Here is a 13,694-nt window from a genome sequence, read left to right as displayed (position 1 = left end):
GCCTGTGCGGGTGGGGGGTGGGGGGGTGAACTCCCTGGGGACTCGGCTCCTGGCCGAAGCTTCTGTCCTGCTGGGGGGACGCTTGTGGCGGCCCAGTCACTCCCTCTGAGACCCTGTCTCAGTTCCTCTGCTCCAGGGCCTGGTGCCCCTCCCCCGGGGAGGCCCAGCTGCTTCTTCCCCTCCCCTCTGTGTTCAGCCCTGCTCCCTGCCGGCCTGACAGGGGCACAGAGGACAGGGAGGGAGAGGGTCTCTTCCTTCCGAAGCACAACTCCACCTCCCATCTGTGGGCCCAGGCAGGGGCTTCTGGGCTTCCAGCCTTGGGGGACAGGCAGAGGCTCAGCCCCGTGCGGGCCTTTGGGGCCTGCCTGCCCTCCGTGTGTCTGTGTCCAGACATCGGTCTGTCACAGGCTGTCTCTCTTTTTTTAAAAATTTATTTTATTTATTTACTTTTGGCTGCGCTGGGTCTTCGTTGCCGTGCACAGGTTTTTCTCTGGTTGCCGCAAGCAGGGGCTATGCATGCAGGCTTCGTTGCCCTGCGGCATGTGGGATCTTCCCCGACCAGGGCTTGAACCCGTGTCCCCTGCATTGGCAGGCAGATTCTTAACCACTGCGCCACCAGGGAAGCCCTCACAGGCTCTCTTAAGAGGGGCTGGGGGGGACTTCCCTGGCGGTCCAGTGGTTGAGAATCCGCCTTCCAATGCAGGGGATGCAGGTTTGATCCCTGGTTGGGGAACTAAGATCCCACATGCTGCGGGGCAACTAAGCCCACACCACAACTAGAGAGAAGCCTGTGCACCGCACCAAAGACCCAATGCAGCCAAAAACCAAACCAAACCAAAAAAATTCTGAGGCAAGCAATTAAAGAAAAAAAAAAAAGAAAGAAAAAGAGGGGCGGTGGGGGTCAGGGATTCAGATTCAGCTTGGCGGCTCAGCCAGCAGCTCTGAGCTCTCCCTCCATCTACATGGGCCCTCCCCCGCTGCCCCAGGCCCATGGCCCTCAGGCCCTGCCATTCCCAGCCTCTAAGACCAAGGTCCTCAAGAGCAGAGATGTCCCAGAGGTGGCAGAACCCCAGCATGTTAGAGTGGGGAGGGCAACGCAGGTGTGTCTATCTGAACCCCCCTCGTTTGTGAGGAGTCAGCCCTGCTTATGAAGTCCAAGTGAGACTTGCACACATCCACCATGGGATCTACAGACGAGGTGGCCCAGAGACAACAAGGGACTTGTCTAATATCACACAGCGCATCAGTACCAAGCTGGACCGGAACCCAGAGCTCCTGCCACCAGCTCAGTGCTCTTCTGCTACGCTAGGCTGTAGCCCCATCCCCAGGGGCCTCTCCCCATCCCTGGCTTCTGGTGTGTGACTTCTGGTGTGGGAGGCCAGGGCCAGGGCCCAAGAGAGCCACAGGTGAGTACCTGCCTTGCCCATATTATGTCAGGGGCTGAGGGGGGCGGGGAAGGGAGCTGAAGAGAGGGGCCTGTCCCTACGGAACTCAGGAGCAGAACAAGGGGCTGAAGCCATCTGGAGGGGCCATGGGGGGTCAGCTGGCCCTGAACTGGGCACTGAACCCAGGGACTGGCGAGGCCACCGGGAACGGGTCGGGCTGGGCTGGGAGCCTCCGAGCAGCAGAGGGCTTTGGGCGGGAGGAAGGCTGGTGGGTGGTACCGGGCCTGGGGTGGAGGCAAGGCTGGGCTGCCTCAGTCCCCAAGAGGGGGCTGGTCATCGGCCAGGCGTGGGCCACAGGGCCTGGGCAGGAATGAACTCACGGCCCAAGGCAGGGTGTGGTCACTGGCTGCCCAGACCACAGGCCAGGACAGAAGCACCAGATGGTCCCAAAGGCTGATCAACACAGCCAGGCGAGAGGCTCATGGAAGGCGCGTCTTACAGCACCCTCCCTGTCACCCAGACGTGGCCCCAGTCGCCTGGGACGGGCAGGGCTGGGCAGTGCGGGGCTGAGAGAATCCTGCCTGCTGCTGGGGCCCAGCACTGGAGGCTGGGGGCTCTTCAGGGACCCAGGAGGCCTGTGCGAGACACAGCTCTCCTCCCATTCAAACTGCTTTCTACAGGGGCACACCCTGCCTGAGACTCGAACCCCAGTGGGAACAGAGCCATTGGGAGGCAGGGCCTGGGAGCCAGCTCTGGAGAGCCAGGGGTCCCCAGTAGTGACTAGGTAAAGCCGTCCTCCTCCCTCGAGCCTGGGAGAAGAGGCTCCGGTTTGGGGACCGTTGCCAGCAAAGGGATCTGACTCTGGATGGCGGTGTCCCAGAACCAGTGCTGGGTCCAAATGCACATCCCCAGGAAGATCCAGAGCCCGAGGCCCCTTCTGCCCCTCCTGGGGGGCCGTCATAACTGTGTGCGCCGAAGGCAAGGGGAGGCTCTGTTTGCTTTATCGCCATTAACCAGCAACTGGGAATCAATTCCCCTCGTTCCAGTCACCCTTCTAGAAAAGCCCGCTTCGACCTCAGAACTCAAAGAGAATCCCAAGAGGAGGACGGCGGTGCAGAGGCACCCCCTCCCCGGTCTGAACTCCCCACGGGTCCTGAGTCCCCAGAGGTGCCGTCTCCACCTCGGGCAGCTAGAGGCCAGAGCAGTGAGGTGACCGCAGCATGTGACAGCCCCACTCTGCCCCGGCTCCTGCCCCACTGCAAACAGCTCTGACCGCCCACAGGTGGAGGAGGAGAAGGGGCGTGAGCTCCATGCAAACAACCCCCAAAGCAGACACAAGCGCTCTACCAAGACAGCTTGATTGGACAATTAGACTCTTCCCACCCCCGGCGGGGCGGCCATATCACTTCTGCCTAGATGACTTTCGCTTCCTCCCCTTCTATCGTTTTTCCTTCAGGGACTTCAGACAAGCTGAGCACAAGGTGAAGATCTTATTTTTGATCTGGAATTTACAAGTTTCTCATTTTGCTTTCCAAGGGTGGAGTGGGGTCAAGGCCTTCCTCAGGGGAGCTGTCTGCAGTGCTACTGGCTCTCAGGGGCATCAGAGGGGCTGGGCCCCAGACCTCTCTCCAGTGGTGCCCAGGCCAGTGTGGACATGATGCTGTGGGAGCCAAGCTCTGCCTCCATGGTCTCCCCCGCGGGACTGGTCCTTTACGCCCTGCCCGCCCTGCTGCAGCCCTGGCCCTCTCCGCCTTGGCACCCACCTCAATGATATTCAGCTGCTCCACACTGGAGGCCACCCTGAACTCGGGGGCGCTCTGGCGGTACAGACCGTCTGCAACACAAAAGCGGTGGGTGGGTGTGAGCAAAGGGGCAGGCCCAGCGGACAGAGGCTGTGACCGTGACAAGCAGGGCCCGAGGTGTCCTCCCAACCCCCCTGGGTGCTTCGGTGCTCCTCCGTAGGAGGCTGTAACCTGCAGCCCCCAGCTGGTTACCCTGTGTGTCCTCTGGCTCAGGGCTTTCGATTTTGTCCATGAGGTCATTGGAGTTCCACTTGGTGATGTCCTTGGGGAACATTTCCTCTGAATCGGACAGGTCCTCTGGGGAGGAGAGAGAGGGGCTTCAGCACCCCGATCAAGGGCAGGGAGTCAGGGGAGGGGGGTGCTGGGAGCCCTAAGAGTGGCCGCTCTGGGGGCTCCCATGCTTCTCTGGCCCGTGCGGCCCTCCCCACTTGGTTCTATGCTCTCCCTTCCTTAACAGGACGGACACACGGCCACATACTCACGGGGCTTCTGCCTGATGTTCTTCAAAAAATTGTGGTAACTTTCACTTAACATAAAATTCACCATTTCAACCATTTTCAAGCAGCATTTAGTCCATTCACGATGCTATGCAACCATGAGCTCTGTCTGGTTCCAGAACTTCTCCATCTCCCCCGATGGAAACATCTCCATTAGCAGTCATGCCTCATCCCCCGCCTCTCCCAGACCCTGGCAACCACGGGTTGACTTTCTGTACTTATGGATTTGCCTGTTTGGGACATTTCCCATACATGGGATCATACAGTATGTGGTCTTTTTTTTTTTTTGGCAGTATGCAGGCCTCTCACTGCTGTGGCCCCTCCCGTTGCGGAGCACAGGCTCCAGACGCACAGGCTCAGTGGCCATGGCTCACGGGCCCAGCCGCTCCGCGGCACGTGGGATCTTCCCGGACCGGGGCACGAACCCACGTCCCCTGCATCGGCAGGCGGACTCTCAACCACTGCGCCACCAGGGAAGCCCCAGTATGTGGTCTTTTGTGTCTGGCTTCTTCTACTTCCCATGGTGTTTCTAAGTTTCAACCACGTGTCAGTGCCTCATCCCTTTTCATGCTCAAGTCATATTCCATCGTATGGACGGACCACATCTTGTTTCTCCATGATGTTCCTGACTGTTTTCAATGTCCACAAAACGACAGCTTAGTGAGAAGTGCTGCTATGAACAGTTCCGTCCATGACTCTTGTTTTTTCTGCTTTTCTGAGAACTTTCACCCGTGACTGCTGGGTAGGAAGCAGCTGTCTGGGCTCCACCATGACTGGTCCCTCCTCTGTGGGTCACTGGGACAGTTTCCCCAGGACACTGCGGCTCTGGCATCTCCTGCTCTGCTGTCTCTTCTCTTTTCCAGCTTTTTCTAAAGTTTCTACATTAGATGTGTCTTTGCCCCATATCAGGGACACAGAGCCGGGGGGGCTCAGCCTCTTGGCCTGGCTGGAGGGCAGTGGGAGTATGGGGTGCCTTAAACACCCTCTCTAGCCTCAGGGAGGCCCCAGGTGCAGAGGCTGCCTCAGGAACCACCTGCCTCCCTTTCCGGGTCCCCACCCCAGGGCCACATCTGCCTCTGCCCTGCTGTGTGCCTGTGGGCAAGTCCCTGTCCCTTTCTGAGTGCGTCCTGCCTTATAAACTGCAAACCTGTCTCCCTGTACCTGCCTGCTGGCCCCTCTTACTTCCTCAAGAGGAAAGGCAAAGTACGAAGCAAGGATGTTTGGTAGGTGCAAATCACAGGTGGGTGATTTATCCGGCTGTTTGCTGTGCTTATTCTGGGATTCGCGGGAAAATGGGCACTTCATGTATTTTCTACTTGTTTGTATTTTCTAAGCTTTCTACATTAGATGTGTGTTAATTTAATCATGAAAAGACAGTAATTACAAAAATTAGAAGATTAGAAGAAGTTATGCTTTTGTAAAGCTTCTTAGGGAATTATTATTATTATTATTTTGGCCATGCCGCATGGCTTGCGGGATCTTAGTTCCCTGACCAGGGATTGAACCCGGGGCCACGGCAGTGAGAGCACCGAGTCCTAATCCCTGGACCGCCAGGGAATTCCCTTTGGGAATAAATTCACATATGGAAAAAATATCACTGTCTGATTTTAAATCCATTTTGGGGGGGTTCGAGAGAACAGTCCCCACCTGCCAGACCCCATGCACATTCTGATACCAGGTTAAGGTGAGTGTGAGACCCCATCTCATCCTGCCCCTGCCCCCACGTGCTGCTGTTCACCCAGAACTTTTCACAGGTAATCCCCACCTTGACTTGCCTTGCATCCCCTGCAGCTCTCTCAGACCCCTCCCCTCCCCCTCTTGGGAAGGCCCGTGTGCTCCAGGGTGCCCACCTACCGTGAGCATCAAAGAACTCATCATCCGAGCTCTCGTCCGAGTCCCGGGCGATACTCTGCATCCTCCACTCCGAGATGCTGTGGCGGGAAGGACTCGCTGGAAGGCAAAACCCCAGACTGACCGACCACCCAGCAGCACTGGGATAAATGGGCGGAGGCAGGCAGGTGCGATGATGCTGGAGTAGGGCCAGGAGGGCTCAGAAGGGGATGCAATGGAGAAATGAGGGCTCTGACGCATCTCCCAGCCCACCTGGCACAATGCAATCCTGTCCCGGGAGGACGTGGATGGGGGAGGGTATCAGGTATGAGGTCAGGACGTGCAGTCACCCAGGCTTGGGTCCACTTCTATGCCCTAGACCTGATCTGCTCAGGAGCGAGGCCCCCTCCCTTTTTTTTGCCGCACCACTGCGTGGCATGCGGGATCTTAGTTCCCCGACCAGGGGCCGAACCCGGGCCCTGGCAGTGGACCGCCAGGGAATTTCCAGGAGTGAGCCCCTTCAACTCTGCCACGGCGGGGCCGACAGACAGGGATGCCCGGCAGGGGCGGGAAGTGAGATTAAAGGTATCAATGCGTGTGTCTCCATGGATCCCTTCAGCACAGCACAAGCCTGGTGTGGGAAAAGCTGGATTTGCGAGAGGGGGTGGGACTCCTGGCGTTTTAGACAAAATACCCCGAGTTTCCCCCATAACCACCGCACTTTCAAGTGAGTTCCAGAGAAGGGCCTTTCTGAGTATCTGAAGCCTTTCAGGGTCCTTTGGCCTGGCTGCTCCCTCAGGCGCAGAAGCCTCTCCTGGGTGTGCTGGGTGCAGCGCACCCAGACCCCCCCACCCCGCCTTGGAACCCTGGCTCAGAGCTGCAGCCTGCTGGGTCCCAGGAGGGGTTGGGAGTAGGGATCCCACGTGGCCAGCCTGCCTGTCTCAGCCGGGCTGTGTGCGTGAGTCTGGGTGGGTGAGTCTGGGGGAACCTGCCAGGGTTGGGGCAACGCCCTGGGCTTCGCTCCGAGGCGGAGGCTACAAGGAGGTGACTAGTTCTGAGTCCCACAGCTGTGGCCCGCAGGTCCGAAAGCAAGAGTCCACCTTCAGAGTTCGAAGTCCCCGGCAGAGGCACGGGGCTGCCCTGGCAGGGGCAGTCGCCGGGGTGCACGAGCAGAGGGCAGGGACACCCGCGGGGACAGAGTGCGCTCACCTCCCCGCTTGGATGACCGGGACGACTTGGAGGACGTGGACCACTGCTTCTTCAGACCCCTGCCCGCCAGGGGCTCCCCACCGCTGCTGCTGGGCTGCGGGGGCTCCCTGGGGGCCTGGGCCTGGGGGGCCTCGTCCTTGGCCAGCTCCGCGGCCCCCTCGTCGTCCTCGCTGAACTGGGCCATCTTGCGGGACAGCATGAGCTGCGCCTCCTTCTCCAGCTCCCGGATGTTTTCCATGTTCAGCCCGTACCACTCGTCCTGCCAGCACCAGGCCTGCCGGTGGGCCCTCACCATCACCTTCCGCAGGCCTGCAGGGGAGGGAGAGAGAGACAGAGAGACGCCTGTGTTAGAGCCCCCGGGGACTCCTAGGCTGGGAGGTGCCCCATGGTGCAGGACAGGCTCTGCCCCTCACCCACTGCGTGGCTTCCAGCAAACCACTGCCCTCGTGCCCGTTTCCCCATGTGTAAATGAGGGGTCTGGCTCACAGATGGCTTCACAAGCTCACAGTGGCTCTGTAACTGGGGTACTGGGGCTTCCCAAGGTACTGTGTCTGCTCAGAAGCCATGCTGAGTTTTGCGGGGGGGGCGGGGGGGAATTCCTGCCTTGTGGGGAGCTGGAGAAGGGCTTCCTGAGTGTTTCCTATCTCAGAGTCAAGGACACTTCTCTTGTCGAATTTCCCACGGGAAAGTCAACCTCAAGTTCGAAGCACGTTGGTCCTTTCTTTTTTAAACAGAATATATACACACACGATATAAAATAAGATATAAAATACAATAAAGTACGATATATAGGAATATATCATATATAGAAAATAAGATGGAAAATAAGATACTTTTAAGGTATAAAGAACAGAAGAACCACAGGGACAGGAAGCAGATGGGGGCCGCCTTGGGTGGGGGTGATTGCGAAAGACTCTGGGGGCATGGAATGTTCTAGAACTGTGTGCACTACTCTGCAAACACGCTCAAGCTACAGAACTCAAACTTCTCTTACAAGAGATGCAAAATCAGGCCTCAATAGGCTGCTTAAAAAACATTAAGAAGAAATAAAGTATTCCCCCCCCCCCATACCACCCATCGAGGGAGTAGATGTGACCAGTAACACGGAGCCCACGGTCGCCCTCCCAGACGCATCTTCCTCCCGCCCTGAAAGGGTCCATCCTGCATTTTGTGTTTGTCCCTTGCTTTTCTTTCCGTGTTTTTCTATACAGTATGTTGGGCTGGCCGACATGTTGTTGACATTAACATGTATGTGCCATGCTGTGTGTATTTTTCTGCCACTTCCCCTTCTTGGGTGAGTTGCTGGTTTGCTGCCGTATGGTATTTATTTGTGTGAAATACCACATTTTATTTATTCTTTCTCCTGCCAGCGGGCCTTTGCCTCACTTTCATTGTCCGTTTTGCTTTTACAATCCTGCTGCTCTGAACATTCCGGAACGTGCATTTGAGTTTCTCCAGTGGGGCAAACCCGGAAGGGTCATCACTGAGTCTTCCTCCCGCTTTCCTAGAGAAAGCTGAGTGGCTTCCCAGGTGGTCCGGCCCTTCCTCGTTCCCAGGCTGGTCTCTGGCAACCCTTCCTCGGGCTCACCTCCCGATTCCCACTTGCGGCCTCGCTCAGGCCACTCGGCCTCCCCAGCCGTCCTTTCTATATCCCTTCATTCCCAAAAGCCTGCCTGGGAGAAACTCCCTCTCACCCCTGCTCCTAGGAGGGTGCCCCCAAGCCCCGGGCCATGGCCTCAGGCACGCCACCCTCAGGGTCAGCTAGCACCCACACTGGACAGACCGTCTGATAAGATGTGACGCACAGACGAGGACGGCTGGGACAGGAGATCTGGGTTCAGACCCAGGGCTGGCCCTGGGCTTCCTCCACTGCAAATGGGGGCGGGAGGGGGTGACAGTGGCCACCCTGCAGGGCCATGGAGAGCTGATGTGACGCCTGTGAAGCATACCATCAGTGCCGGGACTGCTCATGGCTACACAGCCACCCTTGCTCTTGGAGTGAGCAGGTGTCTGCCCGGGTGCTGCTCCTGGATCATGAGTCTTGGGGCTAAAACCAGGCCCTGGGCACTGACCTCTGCCCTGACTGGGGGGCAGGGAGGAGCCCGGGCCAGCACTAGCTCCTTCTAGAACCCCTGGGCATCTGCTGTCCCGTTCCTTGGGCACCTGCTCTGGGCCAGGCGGGCGTGGGTGTAGGATAGGAGGATGTCCGAGACGCTCTCCCCTGGGGCCTCCAGCCCAAAGCGGGCGGCAGTGCCGGGGCAGGGCCTGGGGTCTGGCCTTGGGGTGCCGAGAGGTGCTGTGAGCAGCAGGGGGGCAGTCCCCTGGGGCTGCTCCCCCATGGTGGGTGGACATCACATGTTACAAATACCAGCCAGTCCGCAGTGTCTGGGGCAGGCATACACTGCCTGTCGTCTGTAGGTGCTCGTCAAGTGTTTTTATGGTCAAGGTAAACCAGGTGGGTGGCTGCATGTGGGCCTTGGGGGTCGCCTGTCCAGAGTAAGACAGAAACGTGGAGTCCCGGGCAGATGCAGAGAGAGGGCGGGCAGACAGGGGCACACAGACGGAGAGGCTGGGCACGCTCACCCGTGTCGTGGATGAACCTCTCGATCTTGGACTGCATGCCCCAGTAGCGGAACTCCACCTTGCAGAGCTTGTAGGCGCACATTATGGGGAAGACCTGCTGCTTGTACTCCTCGATCCAGTTCTCCGACAGGGGTCCCCGCTGGGTCTTGGTCGAGTGGAACAGCTTGGGGTCCTCTTCCGTCTTATACTCGTTGGGGGGCACGGGGTCCTTGACGATGTCGATGAAATCTACGGGGAGACCCCGTGAGTGACAACGTCTGCCGCAACCTCCACCCCACCCCTCCCCATCCAGTTTCCTCGCCATGTCCCTGCCACCCCCAAATCCTCGTCGGGCCCCAGGCTTCGATGTGCCATGGGGCCCGACGTGGGGGTGAGGACATTGTTCTGGTCCACCCTGACCCCGAGCTCCCCCGCCCTCAGGACCTGTGGCTTTCCTTGTTGCCTTTTCAAATCATTTCAGCAACCCCCCTGTTTTGGGCACACTTGCCAAAGCGGATAAATAAGGTGATGAGCTGGAGAAGCATGGGCGAGATGAGGATGGAGGATGTGGGATGCGGCGGGGGCGAGTAAGAGAGTAAAGCTTCCCAGAAAAGCTGGTGTTTCAGCTACAGGAGCAGAACTGTGAGGCCAAGAACGTCCCAGAATGTGACACTGAACCAGGAGGTGGGGGAGTTTGGGGAACCACCAGGGTGTCCACGTGGGTAGGGGTGATGGAGATGCAGCTGGACACATCCGCCATCTCTCACCAGGCTTTGTGCCCGGCCGGCACCCTGAGGGGAAGTGGCCCTACAGATGCGCTTTAAGGCGGCTGGCCTGCTGGGAAGCCCCTCCCAGACAGATCAGCAGGGAAGAGTCCGGAAACCACGTCTGACGGGCCCAGGGGGAGGCGTCGGGCCTGGGAGGGTCCAGGATGTGCCTGAGAGTGGGCAGCAGATGCCATGGGGCTGGGCGCTTGGGAAACAGCACTGGGGGTTGGTGGGACCTGGGTGAGGGGCGGGACAGTGACTCTGGGAAGGACCACCTCTTGTCACACGGCTCCTCCCCCAAGTCAAAGCCATCCTGCTGGGCTGGCTCCCCGAGGTGTGCATGTGGTAGACGGGCTTGCGTGCCAGCGGCAGACCTCAGGACAGGGTCTGTGGCTCAGAGACTCCTTCTTTCAGATGTGTGGGGACGACGGCACTTGGTGGGGCTCTGCCCCGACCGGGCCCCGGCTGTCTCGTCTCCCTGGCTTGCTGGCACCGAGTCTGGGTTGGGGTTTACAGACGCAGACGTTGGCCCCGCGGAAACTGGTGACTGGTCAGAAGCGGCCCGAGGGCAGCAGGATGTGGGGAGGGATGCACATCCTTCCTGGAGCAGACCACGTGCCCAGCCCACTCAGGCAGGCAAAGGCCGCTAAGGGGGGGCTGGGACTTAGGAACCATGGCAGGAGGCCTTCGGGGGGAGCCTGCAGCTGGCCGGACAAGAGCTGCCAGAGGGCCTGCGTCATGCTGGGCCCTTCCTTCCTGTTAAGGGTAGAATGTGTCCCCTCCTAAACTCATTCATTGGAGTTCTGGTCCCCAGGGCCTCAGAATGTGACCTTATTTGGAGACAGGGTCTTTAAAGAAGTCATCTAATTAAAGTGAGGTCATTAGGGTGCACCTAATCCAATGTAACTAGAGTGCTTATAAAAAGGAGAAATTTGGCTCAATTAAAAAATAAATACACCTGAAACTAACACAGCATTGTAAATCAACTATACTTCAATTAAAAAAAAAAAAGGAGAAATTCGAATACGGACATGCACGCAGAGAGAACACCATGTAAAGATGAAGGGAGAGATTGAGGTGATGCGTCTTCAAGCCGAGGAAACGCCAAAGATTGCCTGCAGCCACCAGACGTTAGGGGAGAGGCCCAAACCCATTCTCCCTCAGGGACCCCAGAAGGAGCCAACCCTGCTGACACCCTGACCTTGACGTCTGACCTCAAAACTGTGAGACAAAAAGTATCTGTTGTCTTAAGTCCCTTAGTCTGTGGTACTTCGTTCTGGTAGCCCTAGGAAGCTAAGGTATCTCCCAAAGCCCACTGGGGCCTAAAAACTCCGGCAGGAGGGAGGAGTCTCAGGGGATTGCCCTCCAGGCCTCTGAGGCTGCCTGGGAGTTCGTCAACACCCCTCCAACACCAGCCGTGCACCCATCTGGGAACCACAATGGCTTGTTCCTACAGGCTTGGGGCCTGTTGAGGTGTGGCTGGTCCACAGATGTGTCTTGTTTGGGTGGCATATTTACAAAGATTTTTAATTAGTTGTCAACATTTAGGAATTGGAAGATTTCACATGAAAACCCTGATTTCTGGCCTTGCTTGAAAAAGAAGATTTAACAAATGGGGCCTGTTTCCCACATGGCATAGTCAGTTAGAGGGGAGTAGAGCAGAGGCCGCCCACCGTCAAGGGGACACAGGCCCCATCCGGCCTGCTGCACTCACGCATGGCTGTCAGCCTGATATGGCCCCCAAGCACACGCATGCATTTTTGGGGATGGGGACACTTCGAAGGGATGAAGGGAAGGGGCTTGAGTGGGAAACGCACGTAGCCTTAGTGGGCACATCAGGGAAATGGGGCCGAGGAGACCCATCCTTCCTGCCCCCTCACCTCCGACCAGGCTTGCTTGGACTCTAACCTCCCCGCCCAGGACAGGAGCTGGTCTGCAGCCTGCCAGGCCTGAAGATCAGGGGCAGAATCAAGGGGCCCATGGGCAGGGAAACCAGGAACTCAGCCCTGCAGGGCTCCTGCCCTTCCCGGAGTTGGGAGCGTCAGGGTAGACGGTTACCGATCGTCAGCTGGTTCTTTTCCACAGGAGACAGGCTGAACACATTGGGGTTTTCTCCAGCATCAGTTTTATAAAAGGTTTCGATGTCAATGGAGAATTTCTCCACAAAAGGGCAAGTGAACCTGCGGGGGAAGGAGAGTATCCATCAGGACTCGAGCTTAGCGGTGTAGGCGTGGGTGGCTGGGTGGAGGACGAGGGCTGGAGTGGTGGCCGAGACGTGTCTGTCCTGTCCACCTCCTGGACCTTCACCTCGTCCCAAGAAGAGCCAAGTCCAGGTTGTGGGGAGGGATGGGTTTAGGGGGAAGAGGGAGTGGTTCCGGGAAGCTGCCGGCAGCCCTGTGTCCACGTGTGTGAGGCATGGTGTGGACTCAGGCACAGCGAAGGGGGCACACTGCTAAGTCAGCTGAATCTGGACCAGCGCTTCATGTGACATGCCACCCTGCCCCCCGTCCCCTAAGAAACCAGGTGTGGCAACAGGGAAACAGCCCCCGTCTCTCGACTGGAGATGAGCTCAGAGGAGAAAAGTGCTGCTGGGAAGAGACATGACCTGGATGGATCCTCCAGCAAGCTCCAGGCCCTCAACGACCTGGGGAAGGAAGCCCCAGGAGATTCATGGGGACTCCACCTGCTCAGCAAGTGGGCGGCCAGCTGGGAGCGGCCCCCGATCTCTTCTAACGAAGCAGTGCTCAGCTATATTGGGTGGGGGCCGCAGAGTGAAGAGCCCCCCTACCAGAGGGATCCAAAGAAAGCCCTGCTCAACATGGTTTGTTATAAAACATCATCATAGTCACTGAGGGTCTCAGGATTGGAGGGAATCTCTGGGCCATCTGGTCTACCCCCAGTTTGTGTTTCTTCCCAGCTGGTGGACGGTCCTGCATTCCCAGGCGAACGTTAACGTAAGTCTGTATTCCCTGAGCCTTCCCAGATGGCAAAGGAGTCTCAGATGGCCCTCGCTGGACTCAGGCCTTCCTGGTCTCCCCCACTGGCAGGCTAGAAGGCACCTAGGGGTATACCCTTCCCTCTCCTGCCTGTTCTCTGAGGGGGAACCTGGGGGACCTTCAGGGTACCACTCAGAACGGAGGCTCAGCTCCCCAGAAGCCAGGGCTCCCTGGGGTGTGGGGATTGAGCCTGTCTGGGGGGCCAGCACCAGCATCTATGCTGCAGGGTTGCTTCCCCAGCAGACAGCACGGAGGCTGAGGGCAAGCTCACCTGGTTCGGGTATAGGGGTAGGCGTTCCAGGACTCCTCCACCACCCGCAGGGCCGCCTTGGGCAGGATGGAGCGGAACCAGCTGGGGATGTGCATGCCCACATGGTACACCTTGTGTGTGTACTGCCCGGAGCCACCAGGGCCGTCCGTGTATGGCCGGTTCTCCAGGATCTCCACGCCACTGCCTTCACCGAACGTCTCGTTACGGCTCTTCTTCTGTGGGGACAAAAGCACTAGCGATGTGTGGGTCCAGAGCACTCTGCAGAGGGAGAGGGGCTTAGGAGACTGGCCGAGGGTGCTGAATGGGGGGTGGGGTTTTGGCCAACCAGGCTGGCTCCTCCTGTGTCACTTCAGGACCCCACCCCCCGCCCCCCCC

At 58.3% G+C, this 13,694-nt stretch overlaps 1 protein-coding gene across 1 annotated transcript in view; it reads right to left on the bottom strand.

The window, feature by feature from the left end:
* PITPNM2 (phosphatidylinositol transfer protein membrane associated 2) overlaps positions 1–13,694 on the bottom strand; it is a 35,878-nt gene that overhangs the window by 12,513 nt on the left and 9,671 nt on the right. The window contains exons 3-9 of the mRNA XM_024758468.1: positions 13,320–13,577; positions 12,111–12,232; positions 9,307–9,534; positions 6,724–7,032; positions 5,539–5,634; positions 3,380–3,484; positions 3,149–3,219 (exon numbers count right to left, since the gene is read on the bottom strand). Coding sequence (XP_024614236.1) covers positions 3,149–3,219; positions 3,380–3,484; positions 5,539–5,634; positions 6,724–7,032; positions 9,307–9,534; positions 12,111–12,232; positions 13,320–13,577 — 1,189 coding nt within the window. The remainder of the gene's footprint in view (positions 1–3,148; positions 3,220–3,379; positions 3,485–5,538; positions 5,635–6,723; positions 7,033–9,306; positions 9,535–12,110; positions 12,233–13,319; positions 13,578–13,694) is intronic.

This window comes from Neophocaena asiaeorientalis, unplaced genomic scaffold, assembly GCF_003031525.2.
Source record: "Neophocaena asiaeorientalis asiaeorientalis breed wild unplaced genomic scaffold, Neophocaena_asiaeorientalis_V1.1 scaffold77, whole genome shotgun sequence".
NCBI lineage: Eukaryota > Metazoa > Chordata > Mammalia > Artiodactyla > Phocoenidae > Neophocaena > Neophocaena asiaeorientalis.
Note: the sequence above shows the minus strand (reverse complement) of the source record. Positions and strands in the feature narration are given on the sequence as shown.